This window comes from Amblyomma mixtum, chromosome 3, assembly GCF_055824585.1.
Source record: "Amblyomma mixtum isolate Tamu chromosome 3, ASM5582458v1, whole genome shotgun sequence".
Taxonomy (NCBI): Eukaryota; Metazoa; Arthropoda; class Arachnida; order Ixodida; family Ixodidae; genus Amblyomma; species Amblyomma mixtum.
The window spans coordinates 21859475-21875880 of NC_143014.1; the positions used below are offsets into that span (position 1 = coordinate 21859475).

General features: G+C 46.4%; 1 protein-coding gene across 7 annotated transcripts in view; it reads left to right on the forward strand.

Moving 5' to 3' along the window:
* The window catches only part of LOC149349410 (uncharacterized protein ZK1073.1), a 143638-nt gene that overhangs the window by 109704 nt on the left and 17528 nt on the right, over positions 1–16406 (forward strand). For all 7 annotated transcript variants that reach the window (XM_089578318.1, XM_089578321.1, XM_089578320.1 and 4 more), the window contains 3 exons: positions 711–761; positions 13767–13830; positions 14740–14857. In XM_089578318.1, coding sequence (XP_089434444.1) covers positions 711–761; positions 13767–13830; positions 14740–14857 — 233 coding nt within the window. The remainder of the gene's footprint in view (positions 1–710; positions 762–13766; positions 13831–14739; positions 14858–16406) is intronic.

Here is a 16406-nt window from a genome sequence, read left to right on the forward strand (position 1 = left end):
AAATTCTACAACAGCGTTGTACGGATAAATGCGCCGCTGCTAACATCCGGGTACCGCTGGCATCGCAAGCCTGCTGTTCTTGTGGTTCGTTGACAGCCATTCATTCGGTTTGGTTTGGTTTATGGGGTTTAACGTCCCAAAGCGACTAAGGCTATGAGAGACGCCGTAGTGGAGGGCTCCGGAAATTTCGACCACCTGGGGTTCTTTAACGTGCACTGACATCGCACAGTACACGGGCCTCTAGAATTTCTCCTCCAAAGAAATTCCAGCCGCCGCGGCCGGGATCGAACCCGCGTCTTTTGGGTCAGCAGCCGAGCACCATAGCCACTGAGCCACCGCGGCGGCAGCCATTCATTCATGAAGCCGACTGTACAACAAGTGTATTCTGTGGACGCTGTGGTGAAGTGCCACAAAAGGCTCGCCTCCGCGCTGTAGCACCATTCTAGCTTACGAGCGCTTGTGATTGAGCAAGGTAGTGTGTACTTCCTGATCTAGGCGCCTACCCTGACCTGGTGTGTTACCCTTCTTGTACTGGCCATCGCAGCAGCACTTTTGTTTCCTTGCTGCCGCAGGGGTTCGTTGCGCACCGGTCTCGATTCATTTGATCAGATTACATGTGCAGTTAGGTAGGCACGTGTTGTCAATGGAGGTTGGATTACACAGTTGCATTGCTGGTTGCATTTTCTCACTAACTTTGCTCTCCTTTGCAGAAAATGGAGGTCATGACGAAGAACTGCGGCAAGCTGACAATTCACGTTCAGGTAAGCGCTGTTCATTCGAAATGTTTTGCTCAAGGAGGCACTGAAGGGAAGCAATAAGAGTATAAGTTAGGCAGATATCCCTTTAAAAGCTGCAGCAGCGTCTTTTCTGCGCAGAATGATGGTTCTGAAAAAAACGCAAATCAAGCCACCGCCATTTGTTCCGCCATGCAGGGCAGAAATTTCTTCGTCACTGTAATGACGTAGAAGACCCTGCGCTCTTGGCGAATCAGAGCGGAAAGGCGACCGGAAACGCAACAAAGAACTGGCGCCAGCGGTGACTGTGAGGCGCCTTTACGTTCGCTTCGAAACGAACTCTCTCGCAGCTCCCGACGCTGGCCAGGGGAGCTTGTTGTGTACACTTGTTGGGCTGGCGTTGCTTCGGTTCCTGCGTGCGATCTATCGAGGCCGAGTCGCTGGCCTTTTAGTTTTTTCTTTTTACTAGCTTAGAAAGATAGTCTCATCAGTGGGACCGTCAACCTTCACGACTTTGTGCACGGTATGAGAAAACAGGGATATTTACCTAACTTACGAGTTCGCGCAGCAAGGAGAAAACGAAACGGCTTTGCCCGCCAACGAGACGACCCCTGGAGCTCGCGAATGCCACCGAGAGCTTGCACTTTTCATGCTGCTACACAAAGCGGCCTTCCTTCTATTTCGACAGCACTTGCTCGTCAAGAAGCTTATGTTGAATGCAAAACAAAAAGGAAAACAGAACAGAATTCGCGTGACTGGCCTAGTTGTGGCACCTCCCCGTGAGCTGCCACTAAATACATTTCGTTGGCGCATTTTCTCGCTTATCACACAACCTTAAGTACTGATATTTCTTTAAGACGTATTTGCTCTCTGGACACAGTAATCTGATATGCTAGTTTGAATATTTCCTTTTGGCGCCGCTTTAAAAGCATTCAGGTTGACGCGAATGGTTGGTTTTAATACCAACCATTGGCATGCGTATCTACTGTGACCGCCTAAGGGCGCAATGAGTCTTGCAATGAGCCTCACATTTGGTCTGCCTTCTTTTCCCTGTGAGAAATGCTCATCCTTATGGCATGGGAAATCCGGTAGTGGCACGTGTATCACGCACGCAGAGACACAGCCCAACTTTTTTTTTTTTCAATGCGCCACCTAGTAGGTAAAACACTATTCAGGATAACCTATTTCCTACTGACCGGCCAAAACCTGCGCATCATTCACGGGCAATGGCGAATCCCTCGCCGTGCACTGCATAAAACGACACATTTTTGTCTCGCTTTCTTAAGCCTCACTCCGAAGGCTCGGTCAGAAGACATATGCTCCGTTTACAAGGAAGTGTTGTAACGCGCAGGGTAGCCTCGTGGACAAGTCTGATCGTGAGACCATGTCGCACATTCTGTTGTCCCTCCAATAACAATACAGGCTGCTGGCGTCGATGTCCTTGCAACGGGAGAGAGGCATTCTTGGCTGCGGAAACGAAGGTTTCGGTCACGCAGCTCAAGCGGGCTCTGTTCCATACGATACAAATGAGAGTATTTGCAGCTGTAATTTTACAGCGTTAGCAACACACGTATCATTTGCCAAAACGCCGGCGTCACCGGCGCAGGTTTAAAGCCGAAGCCTCTGCGAAGGAGTGAGAGGAAACAGATCTAAAACACCAAGAAACATAGACACGCGTCGCACTTACAAGGTGCAGAATAATGCAGAGTGCACACGCGTGTCTATGCACCGTGTGTTTCAGCGAACACTTTAAAGGGGTAAAAATATAGCTTTTGCAGCTTAGTATTACCAGTGTTGGCAGACACCAGAAAGCCGATTAATCGTTTTAAGTAGTCAGCTGGTTAACTAATTTTTTTCATTTATTTTATATTTTCCTTAAAGTCCGGTGAGGGGCATTACATAAGGGGTTTTGTGTTAATGTGTTAATTTTTAATAATTAACTTTTTAACTAGTAGTGTTAGGCGCCTAGTTGCAAAGCCAGAGTGGAAATTCTGACCGTTCTTAAAAAAGTGCTCTGGCCACAGTGAGAGTTATAACATATCAGCGCGTTGGCGTCACCACTTGTAACGGCAAACACCCTAACAGAATGTTGGCAAGTTAGTGCCGCCAGCGCCTTCGTTAAGGACAAGCGTTGCCGAAAGTAGGTAACTTTCGGCACAACGAAAAAATTTAATTTTGTAGTTAGCACGAAAACCAAAGGGCAACTTCTGACTCGAATAAGATGTTTAAGATAGCTGAGACTTCTTTACTGCTATTGAAAAAACTTTTACGGAAGACCACCGAATTATTCCCCACAAGTAAAGAAGACCTATTGCAAAAGGATTTACTAATGAAGGAAGTATATAGCTATAAGCAGAAAATATCGTTTATATACTTATTTATCACAGTACCCACAGCGCCAAGGCATTACAGGGGGGGGGGGGGGGGGGGATACAATAAAAAATACATAAACTACACAAATTATGACACCTTAGCTCATAGGCAGAGTAAAAAGTATAAAAAGCAGAAAAAAAAACAAATGTAAAGCGCTAGATATGCACATATATTTACAACATAAAAAAGAAAGCATCATTTGATGCAGAACCCACGACATCACTCGGCAGCCTATTCCGTTCCATGATGGTTTTAGGAAAGGAAGACATCCTAAACAATTCAGTTTTTGGCGCAGTTTCCCGAGCCTTAAAACCTTGGTAAACACGCTTAGATTTGTAATAAGGCTGTTGCAAATACTTTTCTCGTTCAACACGAATAGTTGAATAATAAATAGAATGAAAAAGCTTCAAACGTAATTTCATTCGGGGCGTGACGAGCAATGCCCAGTTGAGTGCTTCTTTCGTACGCGATGCACTGAACTGAGACCCACGGACACAAAACGAGAGGCAATGTTGTGCACCCTCTCCAACTTATCTTTCTCTCGAGCAGTAGGCGGATCCCAAACCGCGCTCGCGTATTCCAGAGTCGTTCTCACATACGTCTTGCAAAGAATGTCCCAGCATGACATAGGAAAAGGGCTTGCATTTCGGCGAAGGAAACCTAGTGTTTTACATGCTTTAGCAGTGACATAATCGACATGACGGCGCCAATTCAAATCAGCAGTGAAGCATACACCTAAATATTTAAATTCAAATGCCTTTACCAACGAACTATTGTTAATAACATATGAGTGCATGTCAAGGTTTTTCTTTTTTGTAAAGTTCATGTGAACTGTGTTAGACAAATTCAAATTCATAATCCATTTAACGCACCACTCCGAGATTCTATTCAGGTCATTCTGATACGTATCAACATTGCGATCACAAGTGACTGCTCTATAAAGAACGCAATCATCCGCAGATAACCGCATTTGAGACCCTTTTCCATCACCGATATCATTGACATAGAGCAAGAACAACAGTGGCCGCAACACGGATCCTTGGGGAACACCGGAGCCAACTTGCACCGTTTCAGACTGAGTGCCACTCACATTTGCAAACTGTAGACGTAAATATGGTAAACCCACGATATCACTTGAGGGCTAATATTGTAAAGGGCTATTTTTTTAATGAGTAAACAATGGGTCACAGTGTCAACGGCTTTTTAAATCCAGAAACACGCAATCCTCACTCAGCCGCTTCTCCAGTGCCCCTCCAGATCACGCGTAAATTCAATCAACTGCGTAGTACAGGACAGGTCCTTACGAAAGACACGCGGACGAGGAATAAACAATGAATATGTGTTCATATGTGATACTATACTGGTATACAAAATATGCTCAAGTGTTTTGCACGCAACTGAACCTACTGATACTGGCCCATAATTTGACACAATGTCACGAGGACAGGATTTGTGAATTGACACAATGCTTGCAATCTTCCAGTCATGAGGAAGACGAGATTCGTCAAATAAGTTTTCAAAAATAATCTTTAAGTACGGTGCAACCGACTGAGGACAAAGTTTCTAGAATTTGTTTGGCAACTCATGAGGACACCCAGCCTTAGCAACCTTCATATCGTGCAAGAAAGTCCGAATACCATTCGTGCTGATAACGAGGTCATCCACAACACTCGTCCCTGCCTGAAAAGTCGAGGTATTCCTATCACCGCGATCGATGTCAGAGCTGAAAACAGAGCTAAATACTCATTAAAAAGCTGAGCTTTTTCTGTGTTATCATCAACAAAGCTGTTATCATATACAAGTGAAAGTATAGCTACAGCGTGTTTTCCATTTCTCTTTGCGTGCTTCCAGAATTCTTTTGGGTTATCTTTTGGTTTCGACTCCATTGACACGATGAATGAATATTTCGCTGCTGTCACTGCATTTTTCATCCTTTCCGTGATTTCTTGTAGCTTCAACCACTTTTCAAGCTTTGGCTTACGTTTGAATGTATATAAGCTCGTTGCATTTTACGTGTAAGACTAAGAACCTCCCGAGAAAACCAATGTTTGCTTTTACTTTTTTTCGTTAATATCCATGAAGACCAAAGCGCTGCCGCAGATCAAAAAGCGTATCCTTAAATATGGACCATAGTTTAATTACACCGGAGCTCTCAGCATATATTTCAAAAACCGTTCGGTAATCATTCAATTCGTTGTTTACCTCGCTTACACGTGCTTTTTCATAGACAAATACTCGTCTGTTTGCAGTTCCACTGCTCCTTAAGTGTTCAACATTCATCTCGCAAAGCACAGCACTGTGATCCCTTATACCAGGCGGTACCTGAGTACAGCGGGCAAGTTCAGGTCGATTCGTGAAAAACAAATCTAGGATATGATTTTCACGTGTCGGCCCCAGTACAGTTTGGCGCAATGCAAAAAAATCAACCATATTAACCAGTTCTTGGCTGGACCGACCCGTAAAAGACAGAAAATAAGGTTGATGGCTCCAATCAATACTAGGCGAACTGAAATCACCTCCAGTAACCATGAAGTCTGTTTGCACTGCGTCAACTGCCGCTGCCAACTGCGTAAGCGCATCAACGGATGAATCAGGCGGGCGGTAGAAAGAGCGTACAGTAAGAACATTGTTATTATTACGTGTCACTCTGCACCACACAGCTTCACCTTCATCGGCATTTGCATTTATCTGGTAAGAATAAATTCTATTATCAACAAGAATAAATACACCGCCTTCATGCAAGTTTCTGTCCTTTCTGTAACATTTAAAGCAGTCTTGAAATACTTCACTATTAGCAACTTCATCTGCTAACCATGATTCAGTACCAAGAATGACGGACGGCTTAATTATATCAACTAGTGTTGCGAATTCATCAAACTTGTTTTTAACGCTGTGGCAGTTAATTACAAGAAAGGAAATCACTGTTGCATTACTCCGATTTTGTCATGTGACCAGTACTACCTCATTCGTTGAACCAGTGCTGATCTCTGGTACCGGTACCACCTCACTTGAATTAACATCATACAAGTACTTTTCGCCGTTTATAACGAGAGTGTCGTACCTGAGACTGATTTTGTCACCACTCTGTTCTTGAGATTTCGCAAACTTCCATAGGTGCTTTCTTTTTTTGCGTACTTCCTCAGAAAAGCCCTCCGAGATGCTGACACTGCTACCTTTTAGTTTATAAGCGCTCTTTAAAACCTTTTGCTTCCCAGTGAAGGAGGCCAAACTCAGTTTTAAAGAACGGTTGCTGTCAGACTTGAATTTGCCCAGTCTGTGAGCATTTTCAATTTTTACTGATTGTATTCCTAATTTGGATTTGCGCACATCAGTTACACATTCCTCAGAATCCTCATTCGACTCAATGGATTTCGTGCCCTCTACGCCAAAAAAAAAAAAACTCAAATTGCAACGCCTCCTCTGCTTGTCCAAACGGTCAACCTTCGCCATTACTGAACCCTGCATCCGCTGCTGTTCTTTACATCGTATCTCGCATTTTTCAACTGCGGAGTTCATCTGGTCAAGACTTGATATTCTTGATTCTGTTGACGCGATACGGGCTGCTGAGATCATGCATTACACGTTTACTTTCAACTTGCGACAGTTCAATTGCATTCAGCTTGGCCTTAATCATACCCTGGCCATCTAAGAGCTTCTTCAAAGTTTCTATGGTTTGCGGACAGGATTAAGCTCGACGTCGCCACATAGAAGCAACAGCAACAGATAAAATTAAACACTATGCAGCAATCGAAAGCGATGTCCCGAATTGTTTGTTCTAATGCAGGAAAATAACACTTGAGGTGGAACCGGCAAAACAAAATGCATGCGAGAAGAATACAAGTTTAAATTACTAACCTGCAAAAGCAGCAAGAAAAACAAACGGCACCGCTTCCGCCATGCCGGTTCCACGCCCCTCTGTGCTACTGACAGATACAGGTATTTGTAAGCTGTCGATAAGGCGATCACTGCACCAGTGTTCATAGACCGTTCCGGGACATCTGTCGAAGTCAGCGTCGATGTCTGTTGAATCGTCCTCGTCAGGAGCTGACGATGTTCCGCTCAACTATCTGTCCACGCATATCCCATTCCAAAAGGGTGACGGTGAAGGTAATGCGCATGCCACACCACTGCAGAAACACTGCCTCAAAGCAGAGGTGCAATGTGCCTGCAAAAGCAGCAAGAAAAACATGAACGGCACCGCTTCCGCCATGCCGGTTCCACGCCCCTGAAGCGGTTGGTATGTTCGCTTTGTCTACAGTCAAAGCGCACCAGTAGAAAAAACAAAATAGTCACCGCCCTTCACATGCGTTTCCGCTCAAAAAAAAAAAAAAAAACCTGGATGTGGAGATTCGCTATTATTTCGGACCAACTGTCAACCGAAACCAAGGCGCAACATTCATTAACGCAACGTGTCTGTCTATATGCTAAGGCAACTTTTGCAAATGACTAGACCCCCAGTTGCTGTGACAGCAAATATTAGCTTCATGAACTCGCATGCTCTAAGACAGCAAACAAGAAATCGTGACGAAGTTTCTCAAATGCCTCTGCAAGGTCAATCTGATGCGAGATACTTGGCCGGTCTCATCTGATACTGTCTCCAATAGCGAACGTGCAATATGAATAGGGGTTTGGATGCTGCGGCCTCTGATACCGCAAACCTAATGCGAGCATATTAAGTCAGCGGCCACTAGCTGCAGACGATTACAAAGAACCTTTGTAAAAAGTTTGTCCTACATTACAGAGGGAAATTCGACGATATCCTCCAGCTGTTTTCAACCGATTTGTATCTGTGCTTTTTGGAATTAATTAGTTCGCCCGGAATAGAAAGTGGGAGGCAAAAAACCATAATCATCAGATTATTCGAAAACCTCCATCAAAACAGGCGCAAGGCGAGGAAAAAATTATTTATAGGACTCGCTAGTAATACCATCTGGGCCAGGAGATTCCTGACCCGGCAGGTCAGAAATGGCAGAATTAATTTCGTCCAAAGTGATAGGCTCGTCCACTAGGGCACGCTGCTCATCGTCGAGTCGAGCAAAGGCTTCGAGTAAGCAACTATAATCGGATCTTCCCTTTTTTGTCCCCACAACCCCCCGCAGAGCTTCCGATAATAGTCAAAGAAAGCATCAGGAATAGCAGGAGCGTCGCTGCACGTGCAATCTCCATATTGACTTTTTTTTTCATATTTCCTTAGCAGGAGCAGTCTGCCTTTCATCACTTAGTGCCCGACGAGATGGTTTCTCATCCAGAAACCCACGCTATCGCCGTGGCCGGTCACGCCTCGTGTTCAACTGCAACGCACACTCACGCGCTTTGCATTGCACATAGTCGTCTTCCATACATGCGGCGCGAACAGATCGGATGAGCTTAACCTCGATCAGAGCTTAACCTGGGTCTAGTGTCGCCGCCAGGCAAGCCAACAATCCAATAGAGCAAATGCATGAGCAACCAGGCTAAACACATGCTTTCGCACGCCTACTCAGTTTAACTGCGTTCAAACCCTCTACCAATTTCAGAAAAACGGCCTGAGGGGCGAGTTGGTGCGCATGTGGTTGTTAGTGGCCGCCGTTCACTTCACTCGACCAATTTGCTCGGCTGCGCTCGCCAGCACGGCGCTGCTTGTGCGGCACGAGTGAAAACGTGCGCGCGCAGACGCCGGGTGCAGAAGAAGAGGCAGGCGCGCAAAGGATCAGAACGGGGCCAGCTGGGACTGGTGCATAATTGAGGGCTGCGCCGACCCGAACAGACGTCAACATCAATTGATTGCCGGCCGGACGCTACACCTGGCTTCCCGATCGGGTTTGCCCAGCGGGCGGAGCCCTCGGCGCTGTCCTTGCTCGCGTGTCAAAGGCCTGGCCCAGCGTACGCGCCGCTAACACCTGTTTTAGCTGCGAAATTCACGATTAAGTGAGAGCAGGGCGAAGGTCTCCCGCTGCGTTTGCGATGTAATGGCTCCTAATGCCCGCTTTTTAAGCACGGGGAGTGTTCAGATTAGGAGCGCTGTCTTTGAAACGAATACTTTTCGTTTGAAATAAATTTTTATCTGAGACAGTATAAAGGGACCCGCATAAAAAGTCGACCTTGTCGTGAAATAAATGGCGTAGTTTTCTTTTTTAAGTGAGCGTCGTGGGTAACAAGAGTTATAGAGTGCCGCCATTTTCGTTTGCATTCCACTTGTACAGCACAAATTTATATTTCTGCCTGCATAAAAAAATTCTCCTTGATCATTGACAATTTTGGTGCAGCACATTAATTCAACAATTCTGCGTTGTATATAAAGCAAAAAATGTAGCAGACTTTACTCAAAAAAACAAAACCACCTTCGAACTGACAAAAAATGGCTCCTCTGAAAAACTCATCATAGTCAAGCTGAACATTTGTGTAGAGTTTTTAACGCCTTTGTACAGCTTTCACAAACAAAAACGTCGTTTGGAACAGTTTCTGGTCGCGTCAGGGCACAGGGAAACATCAAAGAGGAGCTATGACATTCATACTGGTGTGGCACCACAGGGACACGGACAGAGACAGAGTGACAACACAAGTGCTCACTAACAACTGACAAAACTGTATGCGTTAGTTTGCCATTCTTGCTGCTGCTTGACGCCGAGGTTGATTATCTTCAAAGAACACTAAACCATGATAACAGGTAGATTCGTCGTGATTTAACGTGTTCTTCCCTGTAACCTTTGTAACCGTGTTATGACTGTGCATGTAACCATTGGTTTTGTCTATATATTTTCTGTGGTTTCAATAAATTTTGTCAGTTGTTAGTGAGCACTTGTGTTGTTGGCACTCTGTCTCTGTCCCTGTCCCTGTGGTGCCACACCAGTATGAATTCGTACTAACTCGCCCAATTTTCAACCCTTTTGAGCTATGACACCTAAAAAAATTGGCTGTGGCTTAGCTAAGGTTAAGCCTGGATATCTCGAAGCGAAAAGCTGCGGCAAGGCGGAGGAGGAGCCGCGCGTGTAGTGAATACGGTGCTGTCTTAGAAGGTTGCTTTAGAGACATGTACTGTGGCGTGCATTCCTCTCGGGTGTACACCAAGATATGAGCGACAGGCATTTGATTTCCTTAAAAGCAATTTTCATTTCATTTCATTTTCCTTAAGGCCCTTACGGCGCGGTTCGGGTATCCACCGAGATATGAGAGAGGCAGGAGTCGTTTCCTTTCCTTAAAACCAATTCTCTTTTCATTTTCCTTTCCTTACGGCGCGGTTCGGGTGTCCACCGAGATATGAGAGGGTCCTCACGCGCTGCTTGTCTTTTATTTATTTTTTTATTTGTGCAGCGTGTGATGTCAATCCTTTCGGGTTTGCACCGAGATATGAGAGACAGGCATTTCCTTTCCTTAAAACCAATTTTCATTTCATTTCTTTTTCCTTAAGGCCCTTGCGGAGCGGTTCAAGGTATCCAACGAGATATGAGAGAGACAGGCGTCGTTTCCTTTCCTTAAAACCAATTTTCTTTTCATTTTCCTTCCCTTACGGCGTGGTTCGGGTGTCCACCGTGACGTCACGCAGTTCGCGCATGCTCACCTGTGGCTTTTTCTGACGACGGGGCCCACGCTAGCCTCGGTGTTCACTAGCCTAGTGAAGCTTTTCGCTTCCAAAGTGCTGGCACAAGGTTGTACAACCAAACCTGAAATGGCGCAGCGGCGCCATTTGTCCGCCATTCGCGTTATGCAGCTACCAGAACATAATTGGGCAACTGTCGGTATCACCGGCAAGAGAGCGGAGAAGCGCTTCGCCTCGTTGTTGCGTCGTGTTCTCGTGGCTGCACAGAGCCCCTTTTGATACTCCGTCATTGCAGGTTAGGTTGTCCAACCCAGTACCTCCAAAGGTATTGAATGTGCCAAATGAATGTTTATTGATGAGTGGTTGATATAGAGCATTTGCTTTGTCCTCAATAACGGAAAACATGTCATGCGTGGCAAATTTTCCTAGTGTATTCGCGAGTTCACTATAATTTCGTAGAACGCCCTGTCGGTGTTATATTTGCGTCAATTTGCTTCATTTAGGCTCCCTTGTTCCTTCTCATCTTTAATTTTGGCTGTGCTTACGAATAACCTCTCAGATGATGTCTTCTTCTGTAAAACGTGTTTTTCTGTGAAACACGTAAATAGTGCAACAAAGACCACTTCACAGTCATATGGTTTTTGTTTTTTGTTTGCAATTTTTATTCAGGCGATAGGCTAAAGAAGAAATGTCCATAAATTCGACTACCAGTAATTTTGATTATTGAACGCTGGGTTACAGTTAAAGCACAATGGGCAGGAACCTGCTGAATTTGAAGCGGGAGGCTCGAAGACGACCCTGACGAGACGCCGAGAACATGTGATGGTGAGGGGAAGGGTATACCGCTACTGCAAGGTGGCGTGTGGAGCCTCACAGGTGCGAGATCGCCATTTTTGCTGCGATATGCTCTGGCATCCGTCTTGAAGTATGTCCGCCAGTGTGGTGCCAGATATGCCGGCCTTGCGACTCGCCAGTGGCGCAGGCTAGTCGCTCGCGGTGAAGCTTGAGACGCGGCAAGCAAACAGGAACCCTTTCTCGACGTCTCATTGAGCGTGGCGCGCAAGTACGGGGAATTATGTCCACAATATCTGCAGAGCGCAGAAATGAGTCCTAGAGCTTTTCCTCAACCACCAGTTCGCTGCATTGCGTGCGCTTTGGAAGAGGGGGGGGGGGGGGGGGGGATGCGTATTATTTTTGAGAGTACCTGGAGATGCTCCATACATACAATGCAGCATTACTTCTGGAATGGTAGGGAGAATTAGACTGCCTGGAAGAAAATTTACTGGCACAAGGCGCTCCTTCAAGTATGCAACATTTTGGATAGTAATGGGCTGTCACCTGATTTGAAGTCATGGTACATTCGTCATTTCATTTTTTTTTAAATATGATCCGAAAGTAATTTATTAGTTTCTGAAAGTAAGCGTGCGCAAACAAGTGTTTCATTAATATTCTAAAGTCGACCTTCGACACAGGTTGTGGCTGATTGAGAAGTTTTTCTGAACAGTGCCGTGGCCTTTATAGGGTTGGTGCTTCTGCGTTTAAGAAAAGACGCCGTGAAGTGTGCAATAAATGCGTGGTTGCACTAGTATGAAAAGAGGGAACTGAAGCCCCAATAATCTGGGCGCAGAAAGGAGACAAACGCTGGGCTATAACTCTCATTTAACCGTGACGAGAGATATGCGCTAATAGAAACAGGAACAGTTGTGTCGTCCGCTGCACTCATGCTTAGTTGACATAATCAACTTTTGCTGCCCTACAAGGCAGTGCTGCGCCTACTTTTTTTCTCTTAGGCTGCTTTGGAAATGAACTTTTGTTCTGATTTAATACCTCCAAGCACACGTCTGGAGCGCCTGCGGACTTGAGAGTGAGAGTGTGGTAAAAAAAAAAAGGAAAGGGGACCGCTTATCCTGAAAATAAGTATGAAATCTTCTTGACGCCTGTTTGACCGATATATTCGGTTATATCGGTAAAACAGGAAGGTGTCTCAACATTAGGCTACGTGGACATGAAAACTTCTTAGTAAAAGCGCCCTCCTCGAACCTAGCACTACACCATAAGGGATGCAGCCACAAGCCCCCTTCACACTCTCCTTGCATGCCTTTGTTCAATAATGCTTCAGCTTCGTACAAGCACAGAGAAAAATCAACTAGAGAATAAAAAGAAGCCCACCTCATTCACAAGAATTCTGATACGTGCGTAAGCACCCCGTCGGTCATCCTTCATCCCCGCGGAATCGCTTATCTGGACAACGCTGCCTGATGACAGTGACCTTATCTGCGAAACATGCGCACTTGATTGTCAGATTGTTATTTCGTACATGTACATGTTACTCCAATAAACCATTCAGTTGATAGTCAGCGCTCGTGTCTTGTCGCTTCTTCTCTGTGTCCTCGTCCTGTGTGCGCTGTTCAATCCTGTCATGCACCAACTAGCTCAACTCTCCTTATTTCTAGAAGAATAAAAGTGCAAGCGTGTGCCGTAAGACACCAAGCGCCCCGCGTGGACTCCAAAAAAGGAGTAGTAAATGAGTTCCCGCATACGAGTGGCAAGGTCTAGGTTGGACAAATCGGACGACGTCTCAATGAACGCCTGCGTGAAGACAAGCGTTCATTAGAAAAAAAAAAAAAAGGTCCCCATCCTGACAAGCCTGGTTACTGAAGAATTTTGTGGCCTGCGAGCCTCGCCTATCGGATCGTGAAGTGTTAATGAAAAGCCCTGACAAAACAGGACGTGAACTTGTAGAAGACTTTTATATCAAGATACGTGGAGATGATTGCACTAGGGATGCGTCAGTGGTTCTTCGCCGGAATGAACTGCTTTTCTTGATGCGCATCTATAAACATGTAGATGTTAGCGGTCCGCGCCTTGGTCCATGGGCAAAGGAGTTGGTATATAAATGTTGTTCGTCCAGTAAATCACGTTGATGGTACAGCGCTCGTCCCGTTCCCTCACTACGTTCGTGTTAATTTTTTGCGGTCCTATGTCTTCCCCCCTCCCCCCCCCCCCCCCCCCCCCCCCCAAAAAAAAATGCTAAGACCGAGCTTCATCTTCCTCTCTGCGTTAGATTAGCCTCCACAAAAGCTCTAATTTAAATATTCGAATATCCGAAGGTTTGCGTTGGACCGCTTGTTTCATTTTTGCAGGGCGACCTGGACAACCTGGAAAAGAAAGCAGTATTCCTGACCGTCCATGACATTGGGAACAACCGTAAGTCATGCCACCTAACGGCGCCCACTCAGCGATGCAGGGAAGTGAACGGGGCGAAAACTTCTCTATTCACATGAGCAAACTATATAAGCAGGGAAATTGGAAAAATTGCAGCACCGTGTTGTGGTGTTCTCGTTCCTCGTCCCGTTCGTGCGGAGCTAACTTCCCTGGACACGCGCCAATTATCCCGCAAGAACGTTTTACTGTCTGAGTCGTTTATACTGCGGTGCGTCAACTGCGCGACAACCTGTTCTGGCTGTAGAGCGAAAGCTACCGAGCCTAACACGCCCTCGATCCGTACGCAGCGCAATGTAGTCCCCGCATGCTGTCATTAGCTCTCTCTTAGAACGTAGTATACTGTCGATATTCTTTATTTAAAACATATTTCTAACACAACTGCCAACTTTAAGTCAGAGGGTCAAGGCAAAAATGGTTTTCTTGATCACAACACATTTGCTTGGCACGGCTTGTTACAAGAAGCTTACACAGATGTCGCCAGAATTTCCAGTGACGAAGTGAAGCTGCCGCGGAGAGAGCAATACGCCAGCCGGCCGAACTATTTAACGACCCTGTGGCTTCCCTTGATTGCCAAGATAATCTGTGGCATTTGCATCCGGCGAGAGATATTCCACCGTGCTTGCGTCTGGTGCACGCAACAGCCCAGCGGGCAGTATGACGATGCCCAGAGAGCCCTTATTAGAAAGGAGAATGCGCCGAAAGAGTTACTTCTCTTACGTTTAGGAGTGCCCGTGTCGTGTTCTCGCGAATAAAAAAATATTTTCCAGCTATCAGCGCTGATACTCAGTGTAGTGTAATTTTAAGTTGATCATGCGGAAAGAGAGCACTTTCGCATTTGTTGATGTTTTTGGGGCAAAAACGAGCACCTGACAATAGAGTCTGTGCTTGCAGACTCATCCTTCCAGGACTTTGTGGACCACCCGTGCATGGCCGAGATCAAGCAGCGGTCCGTCTTCATCCACGTAGACGTTCCGGGCCAGGAGGACAATGCCACAGAGCTCCCCAGCGAGTGAGTTGAGCTCTGGGGCCGTGGGCCACACGTGCTAAGCTGCAAGATGACTAGCCTGACGGCGCTTAATCCTCTTGGCAAGTGCGCTTTGTCAGCGGCAGTCGCATTTCAGGGTTGCGACCGCGACATTCTCAATGACACGTGGTCACGTCGGCACACCAGCGGAGGTTTGGCAGTAACAGCAAATGAATGTGAACAGACACGGCCTTCAGTGTAATCGGCGGTGTAGTATATACCGAGCAACGGACTGGTCTGCAAAAGCTCTGTTCTGTCCAGAACACGCCATTAGAAATAGTGCACCAGCCAGGGCCACGTGTTCCCATTTAGGCACATAGAAAAAGACCGAGGAATGCGAAGGAAGGTAGGTTAACGAGGCACTGCCCGGTTGGCCACACCCTACACATGTGGAGAGGAATAAGGCAGGCCAATAAGAAGAGAAAAGGAAAGTTCAGTTCGCAGTACGGGGCGTGCCCATGTTGTCCATAACACCGCAGTGAGTATTCACCCCGAGTAAGTACAAAGCTCCAAACTGGGGGGGTCGCCACCACCGACTGGGAACGAACAAGATGGAATGCGGCCTGAGCTGCGGAGTAAGCGCTCGCCGCTACGTCGGTCTCACAGTGACCTGCTCGTCCAGAAAAGGGGCTGAACCTGTCTTCGGGAGCCTCAGCTTAGTAAAGTTGTCCGCGATACCATGAACGCTATGACGCGGGCGTGGCATGCAGCATCTGTACCTGCAGACAGCGCTAATTGTGCCAATCGGCGTCGCAATTACGGCCCACGTCGCGGTAGTCATACAGCAAGCCCGCTCACCCACATTTACGACCTATGCACATCGCGGCGACCGTAGGACACGAGTGCACGGCGCTCTTGCGATTTCGGCTGTAAGCATTTGACTGCCGACTTAAAATTGGAGTAGAAAAATATACTTTTATTCGTAACTGCAGTAAAGTCGACTTGTGCAATTCATTAACAAAGGCGGACACCCGGAGATCCGCCACCAGATGTCACCATCTCCGGGATTTTCTGCCTGTTCTTCCCGCACCATAACGGCGTCAGACGACAACACGTCTGGATGACTGCGAGAGTTTAGTTATAGTGGCGAATCCAGTTTGGTAATAGAGAGAATGAGGCTGTCTCGTTTTTAGTCAGCCACTCAGCACGAGGCCTTGCACGCACTGTCATATGAACTCCAAATAAGACGGCGTTTGTCGCTTCTTGCAAAGTTGCTTTTCCTGCCAGAAAATGGTGAGCCGCTCACCATGTGCCTCAAGACAGGCACACACGATGTGCAGTAAGAACCAAATCATCCTTCGTTCGAGCTGCAGTGATAAGAATATCTATGGCAGACAAAAAGTATTTCTTACGACTCCATTGTAGACGCTCTAGGCCAGACTATGGCAAGAATGTTGAACTTGTGGACAGGAATGTTGCATTACTCGCATGCTGAAATTTTGGTAGTCTAAAACCGATTCTGTGTCAGGCGTCGCTCTACGATGCCTTGTGGCGAGGGCATCACTCAGTCACTCTCACCGAGTTTAAGAAAGCG